Source organism: Antrostomus carolinensis, unplaced genomic scaffold (genome assembly GCF_000700745.2).
Source record: "Antrostomus carolinensis isolate BGI_N321 unplaced genomic scaffold, ASM70074v2 scaffold12361, whole genome shotgun sequence".
In the NCBI taxonomy this organism is placed as follows: Eukaryota; Metazoa; Chordata; class Aves; order Caprimulgiformes; family Caprimulgidae; genus Antrostomus; species Antrostomus carolinensis.
In genome coordinates, this window is record NW_010292034.1 from 43,461 (window position 1) to 60,307 (window position 16,847).

Below are 16,847 nucleotides of genomic sequence, written 5' to 3' on the forward strand. Positions count from 1 at the left end.
AGGGATTGCATAAACTGCCTCACAAAAACCAGAAAACTGATGTTATACTGGGACAAAGGCAGCTTCCACTGCACACACTCCCCAAGCAGTCCTTTACTCACAAGTTAACTTCATCTGTAAGGTAACTGAAATAAGGCTGAGAAGTTGTATTTCACTGCTCTGCTGATCAAAAACACTAATAAACTAAGCCCTTCTGCCACCTATTAAAAAAAAAAAAACAAACTAGAAGTTTATGGTTCTCGATTACAATCTAAAAAAAAAAAAAAAAAAAAAAAAAAGAAAATTAAGTCTTTCAGCACAAGAAAGGCTTGGGTTGCTATCAGTCTGAATTACATAGTTAGTACCAGCCTACCTACAAGCACACACCCAGTACTTCTGTTGAATCACAGGATCTCATTTTTAAATTTTAATACTCGAGTTAGCTTTACACCTATACAACTGAGAAACAGGTCTTCAGTGCTCGCAAATATAAAAATAATTTCCAACGGTAGCTTATTAACCATTGACTGGCTCCCACATCACCATTATAGATCGCAGACATACAGACTGCAGGGAGAAAGAAGCACTCTTATCTTTTCCTTAGCACCAATGCTGGGCGGCAGCTCTGATCTTTGCTGTGCTTTTCTGTCTCACTTTAAACAGCTACCTTTCTCTGCCCTTCTTTCCGGCATTTTGGAGGGCAAGCCTAGGCACAGAAATTAGAAAGAAAAAGAGATAATTACACTTGAGGGCTCTTCAAAAAGATCAGTCTTGTAAACAGTAATGACAGCTGTGGGTGACCCCACCCAAATAATTTGTCACCACACCCAGTGAATGAGAGCACATCAGCTGTTTTTCCCCTACAGCAATCAGCAATTAACTACTTAACAAAAATTTAATGATAATTGTTAAATGCCAAGACTTTTCACATCCCATTGTCATAGAGGGAATAATTCTATAGTCCTACCAGCATGACTGGCACCTTCACAAGAGAAGATCTGCCCAAGCTGCCTAGCTACGCTGTGGAGCCTCCGCAGATTGTCCCACATTGGCAGAGCCCTGCAGCAAGGGCACAGGGTATTGCCAGCAGATCGAATTCTTCCAGTTCAGCGACATCTTCTCCCCAAGGTGCATTAGCACTCCACTAGTGTAGCTGCATCCACCTAAGGGCTTTTGCCAACAGAAAAGGATTTTCTTCCCTCCTCCACACTTTTAGGCGCTGTAAGACAACCTAAAACTCAGTAGTGTGTACCAAGTGCAGACCCATCAAAGCATGGCTAGTGCTGGTACCAGCAGCTAAGTTGGCAACACAACAAGCAGCGCCCACGAACTAAAGAAGCCATTTTGCTAGCATAACCTTACAGGTATACACACACATATACAACATTTTATATATCATATATACACAATGATGTATTTTATATCTTATATCAATATATTTTTATATACTACATATATTATACCCTTTATAGTGCACATATTATTCTGTATATATTACATACATACAGATTGTTTATACTTTTATACAAAAATACAAAAGTTCTTCTGTGTGTTTGTATATATAGATTTTATATTGATAGCTACTCTTCTAAAAATATATATTACAGGTCTGGCTTAAGAACAGTTTCTGTCTCAAATAGTTTACAGGGAAAAAAAAGGAAACAAGTCAGAAGAGCAAGTTCTAAGGATCCTTGTATTAATAATGTTTGGGGGTTTTTTGTTTTGTTTTGTTTTTTTCCCCTTAGGCTAAACTCTGAAGAAACAAGGGACAAACAAGCAAAGCTGAAGTCTCATTGGAGGAAAAAGACATTGCAACAATGGAGGAACCAGAGAAGCCTTTACAAAGGACAGATGCCACAGGGCAGGAGGGAGTGGAAGGGTAGAGACAGAGTAAAACCAGAAAAAGTTATCCTTGTGCAGGAAAACATGTCCTCACCAAATGACTTCCCAGACTCTAAAAGAAAGTAACAAATTCAAAACCACATTTTAAAAAACCACAGAAGACAACCTTAAATTTTCTCAGGCCAGACAAGACAAAGGCTGGTTTTCTGAAACCAGTTACATTCTTTTGATCACTGTCAGTGTAAGTCAGTTCAAGAACAAAGCTTTTCTTTAATTTTAGACAAGTACACATCGCTTTCTCTGAAGACTCAGATGTAAGCCTTAAGCCTCTAGAATGAAGCTGTCAGCACACATTGCTTCTGGTTTGAAGAAACTACCAGCCCATTTTTTTTTTTTTTTCTGGGGCAACCATGAATTTCTGCAATTACTCACCTTCTAACCTCAAATCTACATATTTGCCTTTTCAGCTACCATTAGCATGCCATTACCATGCAATGACACTTCAAAAGCATGTTCCTGCTGCCACAGCAGCCAAAAACAACTAGTTCAAGCATGTACCAGTTTGGAAATGACTTAAGATATTACTCTTGGGGGTTGTATTACTTACATATGATTATCTTAAAAAGTATTTATTTTCTTTCCAGGCTCTTTTAGTCTCCAAAATTTAAGTCTTGCTGAACATGAAGGAGAAGATGTAATGACAGAGTAGAAAGGCTTCTTAGTAAATTAAAATCCAGAAGTTAAATATAGTATTTTAAAATTATCTTCATCATTCTTCTGTCCCAGCTACTACTATCTACAAAAACATTTCACCAATAGCAAAGAATGAAAAATACATCAGTCATGAGAAAAGCTTTACATTGATTTTTGTTTTCTGTTCCAAGCTACAGACAAGACTCTTGGAATTTCCTATATACTCTATAAGGACTTCCACCTACTAAGTTACTATCACTTCTGAACATGCAATTCAGCAATCTACTTTTGGTAATCCTTTTTTTTACTACCTCAGTACTACTGCTTTTAACTACTCAATTTAAAGAGCTACAGTTAGACAGCACATTTAAAAACAGTACTGGACCTTATCAGGAAATTGTTACACAAGATGGCAATCCTGGTAGTTCAGCAAATACTAGGAAAAAAAGATAAAATAAGGCAGAGACCAGATACTAGGAATCCTACAGTTGATACAAACTCTTCAGCATATTGAAGAGTTCCAGAAGCCTGCCATACAAACTGCCTTTGCCCTGCCTTTAATATTTCCTAAAGTTATCCCAAATGCCTATGCTAGTCTCACCCTGCACAAGAACAAGGAAAGCAAGCTTCTCTCCCTTCTTTTCCAGTCCTCCCACACAGCCCCCTATCTTGACAGTTTGCCTTGCTTTTCCCCCATGAAAAACAGTGGGTTGCTGTTTTCTTGCACATTTCCAATGTTTAGGATTTACAGTACTTGTGTTCCCCTGTATCTTCCTCCAGTCCCTCTGCACCTATGTCTCTGCACTTTCCTATTTCCACTGACTCCATCTTTGTCACAGTCACCCAGTTACAGGTATAGTTCGTGCAGTCCACACCACTCCCATCAACACACTGACAGTTCACCTTAGTGCATCAGTGCTTTTGCTTCTCAAAACTAGACCTTAGTTCCTTTCGGAACTTTATTCTTTGCACCTCCTTCCTACTGCAAAGTAGTCCAACTTACAGTTCTACATCGTTCAACATGTGAATGCCCAGCACCTTTCTCTGTGGCTACTCATGTTGCAGGACAACTCCATGACCATGCTTTTCTTCATCCTTACTCAACTAATTTCTTTGCATTTGATTTCACCTTATGTGCAGTCTCAGCTGAGTTTCTCTTTTGTCTGAGCCAACCAATTCATTCTTCCCATCCAATTCCTTCATCTTCCAAACCTCTTTATCAGACTTCTTTCAAGGGGAGCACTACAGGTCACATCACATTTTTATCTCTGGATACTGATTCTTCACCTACTCCAGCTCCCCACTTGTCTCATTTCAAGTGTGAATGTAAATCAGACATTAGTAAAACAGAAGAAAGTGTGGTCATGTGTGTGTATCAAGTGGAAACTAGGTTTGGTTAATGCTATCCATTCATTCACATTTTACACACTTTCTCCCGAGTTTTCTGTTTTGAGTAGGACAAGCTACCAATACACATCAATAACACTTTATTTTTCCTCCAAACGTAGTGGCACTAACAAAAATCTCACCATTGTTTGCAGACTGCTATTTTGATAATGCCAATTATCATGCTGTCAAATACTTTCTTCCTTTGCTACCTATTTTAAACTTAGTTTACAAGTCTGGAACCCGTGTATTCTAAAAGCACCCACCATGACAGAATCTTAGCATGTAATTAAGATTTCTACGTGTTTTAAAAAAGTAAATTATGAAGAATAACCCAGAATTTTGCCACACAATACAGTTCCTATCGTCACAGAGTTTGACTTGGGGTTAGCTAGTTTATGTTAAAAGTGAGGACAATAGTGTCTTGTGCTCACTACATCTCATTTTATTAAATTTAAAAGAGCTAGGCAATTTCCCCTCCCTCAGCATATAACGCAGATCACGGTTGAGAAGGATCTAAAGTAATGCTACAGCTGCTTAGTTCTTCCCTTGCACTAAGTTCTGCATTCATTTCTGCTCTAGTCTGTATTTATATTTTATGATGAAACATACAGTCTAGTTATTTATAGGCTTTCTAAGGATTAACTACACACTCAGAAGAATAAACCCTCAAGAGGTTAACCTCATCCTCTTAAGCTTCACACACTACAATCCCAGAGATAGCGGGCAACCACAGCCAAGAGAGAGAAAAAAAAATAATCCCACGTTTTGCTAATCCTTCAGCCAATCACCTCATGCAACAGTGGAGAGGCCTCTCAGAGGCCTACAACTCAATCTGTCTCAAGAGTACTGTCAATCCAAAAGGTACATATTTCACAGAACCATTAGCAACCCACCACAAAAGGCAAAACAAGACATACCTGACTACTCAGTGGTGCACTGAAATTGTGCATCTAACATGCAATGCTAAAAAAGATTCCAGTTTGCTGCTTGTATTTCCCATGCAGGTATTTGCGTATTCTATGCATAAAACTACCTAATTTATTAATCTGAAAGTAAATCTAACAAATTTCTCACTTCCCAGCATGAACTTTAATATCTCTGACAAAAACAAAACAAAACAAACCACAAAACCGAAAACCCAAACAAACAAACAAATAAAAAACAACAACAAAAAAACAAACCCCTTCAAGTTAAACCATTGTAATCCACCCAATTCTTTCATATTACGATCTGGATTCTCCCTTAACCCTAAACATGGATACTGCCTGCAACATCACCAAGGAGTTAACAGATGCACTTATCTTTTAAGTCAGTGGTTTCTGTTTTGTTTACTATTTATCTAGCAAAATGGCTACTTCATTCAACTTTAATCTAACTAATACTAAAGAGTGCCATTTGAAAAAACTGGCAAGGAGGCTGTTTACCTACACTACAATCCCAGTGTATGGCTGGAAGTTAAAGCCTTCAAGAACATGCCAGAAAAGTATAAGGCTAGAGGTATGACTGTTAATAACCAAATATCATCCACAGTTCTTAATTAAGAAATGTTTAATCGACACAGAAGATTAGCACTGCTTACAAGCTCGCTGAGTCCAACTATATTATTTAAAAGTGTCAATTTTTTCATTCTGTTTTGTATGTGCTTAATATGCATCAATTCCAAAGCCTGGCTTTTGACTTTGCAGGTGAATTCTCTGAAAAAAAACTCAGTTCCATGAGACTAAAAAACCCTGTCCTCACAGTCTGTCCTCTAATAGGCTTCCACCTTTTCAAATGGAAATGAAAAAAAAAAAAAAAAAAAAAGTGTAAAAAAAAGATAGGTCAAAATCATCTTGTATTGCAAGAAGTTATTCCCACTAATTAAAGGCTTTGTTCCAGAATTCACATATGGCCCAGCAGCAACAGGAGTTGCTTTAACTCATGCAAGCCAGTTGGGAAACTCTTGAATCACCAATGGCCTGTACTGACAGAAAGAAAGGGGAAAAAAGTAAAACCCTGACACAAATGCAGATTTTACCTAATCGAGAGAAACTACACAAGTGAACATCAGCTAGGAAAATTAAACTTTCCTCCTATCCTCAAAATCCATTGTACATAAGCCTCTCAGCAGTATGACACCAGAGGCTATTCGATTGCACCTTCTATCGTTACAGATTGCTCCAGCCTATTTGCATTCTGAAAAGAAGTTTCATGATCTTTCATGCTCATAATAAATGTCTAAACCGTTAAATTACTATTTCTTTACTTATCTTGAAAGACACTGCACTTTAACAGCATGGCCGTTCCATTGTTCTTCACACTAAGTCGGGTCCCTGAACAATACTGACAGCTGCTATCACACTGGGCCCCGCTCACTCCCGGTGCAGCTGCCGCTTGTAGGAACAGACAGGCTTCTGATGTGTTCTCCTCTCTGGGGAGAGGGCTTGACATGCTGCGTGTTCAGTGAGGGGGAGCAAAGGTCTACTGAATTGTCAACCCAATTTTATGCTATTCAGATTTTCCAGGATGCACACCATCCCTTCCAAACAAAATCAAGTATATGTCAGAGCATGAAACTTATTGTGTAGCACAAGATAATTACTGATCATGTAAGACTGCAAAAGATCACTGATATACATCTAATTTTAGCATTATGTATATGCATGCATCTACATGATCAAAGAAATTTTGTGCTCATCATGTCCATCTCCTCATTCACAGTTTTGAATTTGTATGACATCATTCAGAAGTCTTTCAGAAGACACAGGAAAGCATCTCTTTTGGTGAATCTTAGATAATTTAAAACCAAAAACGGTTGAGGCGTCTATTCCTGTTTCCGAAGAGCTTCCTCCCCTCCTCAAAAAAAAAAAAAGTTCTTAATTGCATGTGGTACTTGTAGATCCTATTGCTTTTAAAATACTATATTGTGCAGACTTTAAAAAGAGGTACATGACATGATTGGTTTGGCTAAGTAGCACTATCTTAAGTCCAGCAAGAATGTTTTAAAGTATATTTTAATACATATTTCCATTTATTGCATAAAATATTCTTTAAAATTAGTTCATTAAAAGGAGTTGTCCATTCCATTTTCATCCTACAGAAGTAATTAATTTTAAAAATTGTAATCTAATCTTTGTTAATAAAATCTAATCTTTGTTAATCAAATACCACAAACATACATGTGCCGTATTTCAAAGATCAAACCAGGTATTTATAAAGTAATTCATTACACAAGAAGAGCACAGAGGAGATTGTGACAAATACAGATGTAATTGTGTGGGTTTCTAAGATGTGATTAGCAAATCAACTAAGTAACAGTCAAAATTTGATACGAAGGGAAAAAACAGTGCAGATTTGGGGGGGGATCTGTTTATGCAAAGCTAATCTGTCAAGTGTAATAAAGCAGCTTGAATAAAATTTAAGCTGAAAATCCACTGAAGCTCCCCATTTCAGGGAGGAAAAGCTATTAAAAGGAAATGAAGGTCACCCTCCCAGTTTATTTCACCTAATTGACTGCCAATAGCTTACCACAGGCAAACCAACTGCAGATCTGCAATTGAGAAACTGATGAAAGGAGAGTTTTCAAGCTGAGGCTCATTCTTTTAATCCTCCCTCACTCCTATTTTTTTTTTCCCATCTCCAGTTGGGATGTAATTTTAAGCACAGATGGATTAACTGGTTCCATTGTCTGTAGACGTCATTGGACTATGGCACTGTTAATCCGTACAGCAGCATGTCTAATTATCATTACAAAGTGTCTGAGCGAACTATAAAGACCAGCAGGGCATCTTCTCACAAGCAATTAACATAAATTGATAAATGAGTAATTTGAATCCGCTCAAGGCGCTCACATATGAATAAAATCAGAAAGGACGGGTTCTTGTTTCGGCTACTTCTTTCACTTAGTCTGGAAGGACAGAAAACATGAGAAATATTCTAGACTGAGTGGCGGGGAAATGAACTCATGCAGTGGAAGGAATGTATGGTTCAGAAAGTTCATTAATACAAAGCAAATGTCTTGTGATTGACAACCAGTCACAAGTAAGTGGTATTAACTTATTTCAGCATATTTAGAAGCACATACTTGGTGAAAGGCTATTAGAACACTGTGTCAGACAATTAATACTACTTCAAAAGCAAGTGAAGTTTCTTTTCAGTAGCTTGCTAATTTAAAATTCATGAAAGATTCACAAGAAAGGGAGAGAAAGAAAGAAGAATGAACAGTTGTACAGGCTGCAAGAATTCAAGTGTCACAAAAAGCATGAGGCAAAGGTAACTAGATCAAACTGACATACAGTACCTACAAATAAACAAGCAACTCCCCTAATCATTACATTTCTTGCAGGAAAGGTTTTGTTAGGCACAGCTTTGCTGCACAAAATTATTTTCTCACAAAGTAAAATATTAACTTTATCCCTGCCAAAATCTGTGTGAAGCAAGGCAAGAACTTCAGCAATGTTGGGCAATCAAAACATTAAAACTATTTTAAAAATAGCAAAGCAGTAAGATATGAAAGCAAGTTATACACACTGTAGGAGGTAGACCTGGAAGGCCACGTACCCCGATGATGGCATTCAGTTCAGCCATGGTCACTTGTTTGGCACGTTCTACAGCTTGGGCCACTTGCTGCTGATGCTATTAAAAGAAGAAGGGGTATGGGGAGGAATTTGTGTTAAGGTATTGACCTCACCAAATCAAACCAAGATCACAAACACCTGAATAACTGGTTTCTCTGCAGAAGTCCCTGCTACCTATTGCAAGACATCTTATACAGGAAAAAGGTAACACTGCCCAATTTCTCACCTGTTTAAAAGCAAACAAGAGCTCTGAAGGCAGCCAGTTCACCTTTTCCCCTATACCACTTCAACATTAATTTTCTGGCAAATTAATAATCAGTTTCTAATTGAGCTGACAGGATGATAATGTAAACTTCACACTAGTGTCAATTTTAACGTTCATATACTCTGTGCCCACACAGCAAAACCTACTGAAATTCTGAACAGGGAAAAGAAGTGCTTCACTGAACTCAACAAGAAATACAAACACTCTTTGTAAACCACAGAGTTTGAAAAGGTATATCCAAAATGACAGGCTTCAAAATGTAACAGCAGCTGCCCACAATATACTACAACTGCAGTGATTCAGACCAGATGTAGGTTCAGAACCTTAAACAGTGTTTCGCACCTGAGCTAACTACTCACCTTTTACACTAAAATTTGATGCAAATTACGTAGACAAGATAAGCATGCATATTTCACTAGATTCACATTTGACAACAGAATATCAAATCAGCAATCACCATGATTAGAAATGAAAGCATTTTGTTGCATTGGTAATATTTTATAGACTCCCACTCTCCTCAGGCAATGAATGAGGCTGAGCCAGTCACTAGTTTGAATTCAGATTTGTTAGACCAAATTAGCAGGGGGTTTGCACACTTCAGCTACACCAGATGTTCCTTACACTTGTGTTTTAAAACTAGCTAATTTGCAAACAGAAAAGCAACATAATTGTACTTTAACAGCTGAACAGTTTTACTTACTTCCTGAGACAAAAATGGGATGACTTGTGCACAGATTGTATTCAATCTCTTGGCGATTTCTGTCTATAGAGGAAAAGTATTTTGATTAAAAGTGTGGTTTTGGTTTGTTGTCATATATTAACTAGTGTACAGGATTATACTAAGTTCACACAGTGAAGAAAGTAACAAAAATTCCACATCTTCATACTCCTGCAAATATAAATAGTTAATATACAAATAAACCCAGATGAGGACAGAGATTTAGCTAGCTACTCTAGGACATCTGCCATGTCCAAAGCACCTAATCTGTATACACATTTAGGCACAAATCTGGTCCTTGTACTTAACTCATTAACAAGTAAAGCATTTTTGAAATCCATTAAGTCCAGGATAAAGCCTTTTAAAAGGTAGATTTATTATTACTCAAATTACCAAGCAGCATACCATGAAGGTGACAGGCATGGAAGAAAAACGTTTCTTTCATGATCAATTTTATCTGCCTATTAGAAGGTAAAATCAGTTTTGCTGACAGAAACGCACCATCAGGAGTACAAATGAAATACCAAAACAGAAGTAAGGCAGAATGGAGATAAAAGGTACAGACTTCTAACATTCATACTGAGAGAGAATTAAAATAATGCAGACTAGCGGAAGAATCAGATTGGAAAAATGTGGTAGTCAATAACAACAAGTTAGTGAAACTGTGAGTAACAGGAGAACAATAAGGCTAGGAACCAGCAGAGAACAGAACAGTCCTTCACTGAAATCAGCAGAGAAGACAACAGGATGAAGTGTTTGAGTCCCACCTTTCAACAGCTTTATGGATCTCCCACTTTTGGCATGTCAACTTGAACACAGGATTTCTAGAGGGGTACAGGGATCTTTTTTTCTCATTACTCAGTCTTACCTGTGCTTACAGTTTGTCAGACCTATACATCTGCCCATCATTCAGAACCACCATTATAATTAACCCTTGAAGGTCTTGCACAACTCCTACAGTTTTCCTTAAAACATCTCCTGCAGTTACCATAGCACTGTTGCACAAAACCAACATTAGCCTCCAGATGTGAACACAGCCTACATACAAGACAGTCTGAACAGCTCCTGTCAGTCTCTGTCAAATCATTTATCCGTATAGATATTTCTTCAGTTTTTATTTTAAGTCATAAGAAACAAGAGATCCCTGCTGAGAATCATTAGGCCTTCCATGCATAAACCTGAGCAAATATAAACTCTTTCCAGGAAGTCACATTGTTAACTCATCTGCCAAGCCTTTCCCTAAGCCTTCCCATCATCCCCAGTTTTTCAGGAAGACACTGCAACGTGCACATCCTTATACATAAATCAAGTAGTAATTAGGATACAAAATCGACCCTCTGATTTTGAGTCTCAGCAAACGAGTAATTTGGGATCTAAATACAACTGGCAAGCTTTAACACTTCTTTACCTACCTCTGACAGACACTGGGAAAATGCCTGATAGCACTTCAGACTTGTAAAACCCCATGTCTCTCTGAAATAAGGTGAAGGACCCCACCTGACCTAAGTCTGGCATTTAAGCCATCCACTCTGAAATTCTGAAGAGCCAAGAGCCTCTGAAGCAGTTCTGGGATGATTTCTTCTAGGACAAAAAGGTTCCCCTTAAATAAGGGCAATGAAGTGACAGTTGCTTTACAGCAAACCTTTCTCTCCTCATAATAAGGGGAACTGGTCTTGGGTCTCTGTTCTCAACAGAAACAGCTACCATCTCACACGGTACCACAGCTGTCTGTTTCTGTTCCCTTTGGGCCACAGGCATAAGATACCCATCATTCTGTGTGGGGCCTTTAGTAGTGGTACTACATACATACCAGCAAAGGCAATACAAAGAATTTACCAGTTTAACTATTACCAGTTATCAGACTTAACTATTACCAAATCTGTGGGTACTTTCAATGTTTGTTAACAAAAATTAAAAAAACCCAAACCCCCAAAACCCAACAAACCCCACCAAACCACCACAGAACCTGGACTAAAGGGCATTTTCCCACATACCTAGTATGCCTCTCCAGAAAGCAAGGTATGTCAGCTAGGGCAAGAAAAGTCAGTTACATAGCAACCAGGTTGGCTGATATTTAGCTAAGACAGTAAGGGTTCAAAAAGTTAATTGCCCTCAAACAATGGGATTACCTTTGTTTTCAGGACAGAAGCCAGGATGAATCATAGCAGGTGATAAGAGAGGAAAGAAAAAAAATAAAATAAGAAACTAATTTGGTTTCTACAGAAAAGTTCTTTGGCCTACACAAAAGTCTCCCTATTCTGTAATGCTGAGATTGAGGTAAGTATCCTTATTGTAGTTTTAAGAAATAATAAAAAAAAAATCATTAAAGCCTATAAAACACATGAATTGTCTGCATTATTAGGTTATCCTGCACAGGTCCCAAACATCTGAGCTTCACTGTAATAACGTAGCATACATGACAGCAGAGAATGACAGTATGACAAGAACACAGTAAGACAAGAGAATGCAACACCATGCAATAATTAAAAGTTCCAAAAAAGGTTAAGGGTTTTTTTTAGATTTTTATTCATTTTCTAACAAAAAAAAAAAAAAGGGGACATAATTAACTTTCTCCTTTTCCCAATCAATCTTACTTTAAAATTACTGTCTCAGTGCTATCACACCAGACTTAATATCAGAACTGAAAAAAATGTATTCTTCTGAGTTTGTCTTTAACAAAGCAGGGCATCACTGATGATCATATATGAAGAACATCCTTAATACTCATCCACAGTGCTAGGTAAACTTAAATGTACAAGCCATAAATAAGTTTATTTTGAGATTTCTTGCTGCTGTTACAAGTGCCAGTTAAGAGACATTTACTCACAACAAAAGTCTGCTTACATTTAAAAGGCAGTTTGCCTACTAGTGCTATTTCCCCACACACAATTAAATAAAGTACTTAAAATTATTTATCCACCATGATATTTTATACACCTTCTGCTTGCTGCCCTCAAATGTTTAATAAAAACCATTCTTATTCCCAAACATGTTAAAAAATATTTTTGTTATCTAATCAGTTGTGAAAGTTAGGTTTTAACACATAATTCACCTAATCTTGCCCATTGGGAGTTGCAAGAGGCTGACTTCGGAACTGAGAAAAAGGAGCTTTAAATATAAATCTAGCTGTTCAGAAGGCACCTTTCAAGGTGAAATATCTTTGACTATGTATGCACATGCATGTGTGTGTATATATATATATATACTTTCACTCTTGAGAGCAAAAAACCTTTTTTGGAGAAGCCTAGGAAAGCCTTCTAGAGGCCTCCCAATGTAACATAGCTATTATCTAACTGCTGATCTTGAGACATGTAGGGCAGTCAGAAGAATGATTAAATAAAGAAAATTTTGCAGAAAGCTGCTTGAGCATAGACAAAGATGACTAATTGCCCATGTTCTTTGGCTCCTCAGTAAAGCAGACTGTAGAAGCCTGCATCTCTCATGAAAGCCCTCCTAGCTCTATGGCAGCTCTTAGTAAAGCATCTGAAGTACCCTTAATTGTTTGTGTTCTTAATGCAGAGCCTCTTGAATACATTCATTTTTAATAGAGGACTTGAGTGTGGGGCCCATCAAAGAATGACAAAACTACACCATTTACTGGTTCTTGCTGTTGTAACGATCGTCTTTTGATTTATTTGCAAATGACAAGCTTGTCAGACCCCTGACTGAAGTACTGCCCTCCTTTCTGAAGTATTAAAAATTAACATGAAGGAATTCAGCTGCATTTTGTAAAACTGAGATTTTTTTTTCTTCACTCTTGTAATTTTTTTTGCCTCTGTTCCATCTAATTAAGGACTTAAATGTTTTGACCTAACCATTGCCAAACTCAAGTGTTTGTACTTAAGTTTGTCACTTGCTAAAGTGAATTCTTAACATAATGACAAAGCACAAAGCAGCCACACTAGTTACTAAATATAATATTCAAATATAAAATTTTACTAAGCAGTTAAGCACTTATATATACAACTTACTTTAAAAAAAAAAATGCAGAAAGAAAAAAATTTTGAAGCATTTTCCTCTACTGGTCTATTCCAGACCATTTTGCATTTTGACAGCCTGTACTTTCCAAAGCAACATGTAAGATATCATACTCAAATCAATGTGATTTCTTATATAGCTACAGATTTTTGTACTGGAATGAAAGGAAGAAAGCATAATGCAAATATCCAAACTGTAACTATTTTTGCACCACACTGAACACCCAATGTATCTTCACTAATGGTAGAAGCCCTAGCCTACAGGAGCCACCAACTATCATTTCCGAGTGAAGAATGCAGCCTTCCTCTGAGGAGAATTAGTTCATCAACCTTCAGCTTCAGAGGCTTCAACAATAATTGTGTTTTTGCTCCAATCAGCATCTACCATACATATCCAAGTAGTGACTTTAGCTATAGCAAATGCAGTCATCTAAAGGGAAAAATTAAATCTTACATGGTTTGGTTTTTTGGGTTTTTTTTTTTAACAGTTGTACTGTGACAACTGTATTATTAGGGCTGAGACTCCTCAAAGCTGTCCAGACCTACCTTTACAAAGCAATGCTCAGCTAAGAATGTCCATTGTATGCCAGAAGCTTCTTATTCTTTCTTGCAAACTGCACTTCCTTGTATCAAAGTTAGATTTGTATTTGAAGGCAATCATTGCCTTTTCTTAAGGATGGGCTTTTGTAGTATTCTCATTTATTACATGTTTATTTACTTGAGTTATTTCAATCCAATTTTGAGAATCATGTTTGTCATTAGATTGGGAAGAATACAGGTTAAAAATAACATGATTAAAAGTAAAGCAAGAAAACCCGAAGTTATGATTATACCAAAAAAAGCTTGTCCTAGTTCATTCCTTTAAAGCAGAAGAATCAAAGAATAAGCCCTTAATGCATAGAAAAGAATATACTGTCAAATCACAACCACAAAAGCTTTAGAAGGTAATTCTGAAGTAGGCTGCCTCCACTTACACTTTCAACACATAGAAAGCCAAGTACAAAACTGAAATCCTTCTGGAAGAACAAAATGTACTTCCTGCCATTTACAGTGTGTAACACAGTAATCCACTCGGGAGTAAAGGTCAATGTTGCACTTTCGGTCATTACTGAATCATTTGAGATGATCCGTGGTGAGGATGAGGTGAAAATCGAAGGCTAGGAGAATGCTGCAAATGGCTTGACCTCAGACCAATTTTCATCTCCATCTGTCTAACAGACACGTAGATAAAAGCGCTCTTCACAGGACATCGACCATTTTTTTAATCCTTGATGCAAGCCAGAAATCAGTTAAATACTACATTTCAAAAGTCCTTGGGTAAGACACTGCACCTGTACATTTTAGTCATGAGCTGAAGTTTAGTATCCATTTAGTATTTTCATTTTTCCAGCAGAATACTCAAAACAAGCAGTACACTTAAATGATGTAGCCTTTTTATGATTGAGAACTTCAAAGACAACAAAAAGCAAACATATTCACAGAGTAATTACAAAAAAAGAAACAATTCACTGTGCTTAGCTCGCTGCATGCTTTGTTAGAACTTTGCTCCAGAAAGACTCAAGCACTTCCAAAAATTTGTTGCTAAGAATTCAGGGGGTGAGGGGAAGGTGGAGGTATAATTAAATCTCAAAACTTAAATATTCAAAAGCCTCAAATGATTAAGGCTAACATTCTATGAACTTTGCTGATCATGAGTTACTGAATCCACGTTGAGCACTGAGATATGCACATTTTATTAATGCCCTTTTATGTAAAACCAATACACTACAATCTGTTTTGGCAATGGCTGCGAAAGGAAAAGAAAAAATAAAGGCAACGTGCCATTTAAAAGTTTAGGGCCCTATAGTATATCAATGCCAAACAACAGTGTGTCAAGCTAAGATTTAATTCAGGTAAGTGCCACTGCCAAATTTTCTTGTTCCCAGACGTGTTTTAAGATTATTTTATTGCTTAAAATTTAATTTGTTCCAACTCATGTCTCCATGACAACGTTGGCTAACCCTGCAAATCATTTGAGTAATTGGATATCTTATCTTTCTATTGCTCTCAAATCGAATGATTCTGCTAGAACTGCCGCAGCCAATCAAATTTACAGGCCTCCTGAGTAATAGACACACACAAGTAGCTACATTCATCTCCCCTTTACCGCCATATTAACCACTTTGCAACGAACTGTGGAAGTTGGCCCTCAAACTCTATTTTAAATTATAAACACTGCCATTACTAATATTCTCACCAATAAGAGGGGGTGGGAAGGTTTATTCTCAACAGATGCTTGAAATTCAACCTAACAAGCGGCAATGGGTACTGTTCCTTTCAGCGACAGGAACAATCTCTATTTTGGGCATAAGCTATCAGTTTAACATGACATATCATTAACACAGCTTTTCCTCTATCCTACATTTGTACTACACGTTTTAATTGCAAGGTCAGCCACCCACAAGATGATGATACTAAAACCCCAGAAGACTGGCATGAAAAATCTTTAGCTATGAGAAAAACCAAAACATCACCATATTGCAAGTGGGAGTGAGGAGAGGAAGAAGTAACAGAAATATTAACGGAATAAAAACTCAAAACGATACAGCCACAGATTATTAGATAGCTTCCAAAGTGAAATTAGTTGGTTTTTTTTTTTTTTAATTCATTATTTACGTTTATCTGAATTCTCTTAGATGTCAGTTTAAATTACAGAAAGGTCACGTTAATTTAAACATAAGCTACGTGATGCACAAGTCAACAGCTACACTTGCCAAACATCTACTACATGTTCAGACTTTGTTCAACTGTAAAGCAAAGTGACTGGATGTATTTCAGATGTCTATTTTCAATGCTTTCTATAATAATAGAGAGAGGCTGCTGTATAGCTCTCAATGAACCACTGTATACAACCGCCCTTCCCATTTGCAGCTGTAAATCCTGTTGAACCCAAGCCAACTGGCAACAAAGAAGCTGTTGTCAGGATGTTAAAGTGCTCCTTTCACACATCTTCACTATGTCAAGACTCTGCTTAAACTTGACTAAACAGCACAGTTATCACATTTCTCCTTCAATCCAGCTTTAGCTGATCTTGCTCGGGCACTCACAACTACAAAAAGTGTGTTTATCCAAATTTTAGTTCCATGGTTTAGTTTCCATGCCTAAGCTAACTTTCAATACACAGAGAAGTATTTAAATCTTTGAAATGAGCACACAGCTTTATGATGGGAAGTTGTTTCCCATCACAGTTCCAACTTTTATTTAGACACCATGAGATACTGAGGAAGTCAGAGGCTGACTCCAATCCAGAAGAGGTCTTGCCACCTTTGCTTCCAGAGGCACACTTTCTTCAAACCATGCTGGAAACATTTGGAATTGTCCAACATCTCAATTAACTCATCAAGCAGAAAACATTACTATGAGGGACGAAAGGGCCAGCTTAGTAGACC

General features: G+C 37.3%; 1 protein-coding gene across 1 annotated transcript in view; it reads right to left on the reverse strand.

The window, feature by feature from the left end:
- The window catches only part of TLE1 (TLE family member 1, transcriptional corepressor), a gene marked incomplete at its 5' end in the record, with an annotated part of 68,780 nt that overhangs the window by 40,302 nt on the left and 11,631 nt on the right, over positions 1-16,847 (reverse strand). Inside the window, 2 exons of the mRNA XM_010176807.2 lie at positions 8,443-8,517; positions 9,425-9,487. Coding sequence (XP_010175109.1) covers positions 8,443-8,517; positions 9,425-9,487 — 138 coding nt within the window. The remainder of the gene's footprint in view (positions 1-8,442; positions 8,518-9,424; positions 9,488-16,847) is intronic.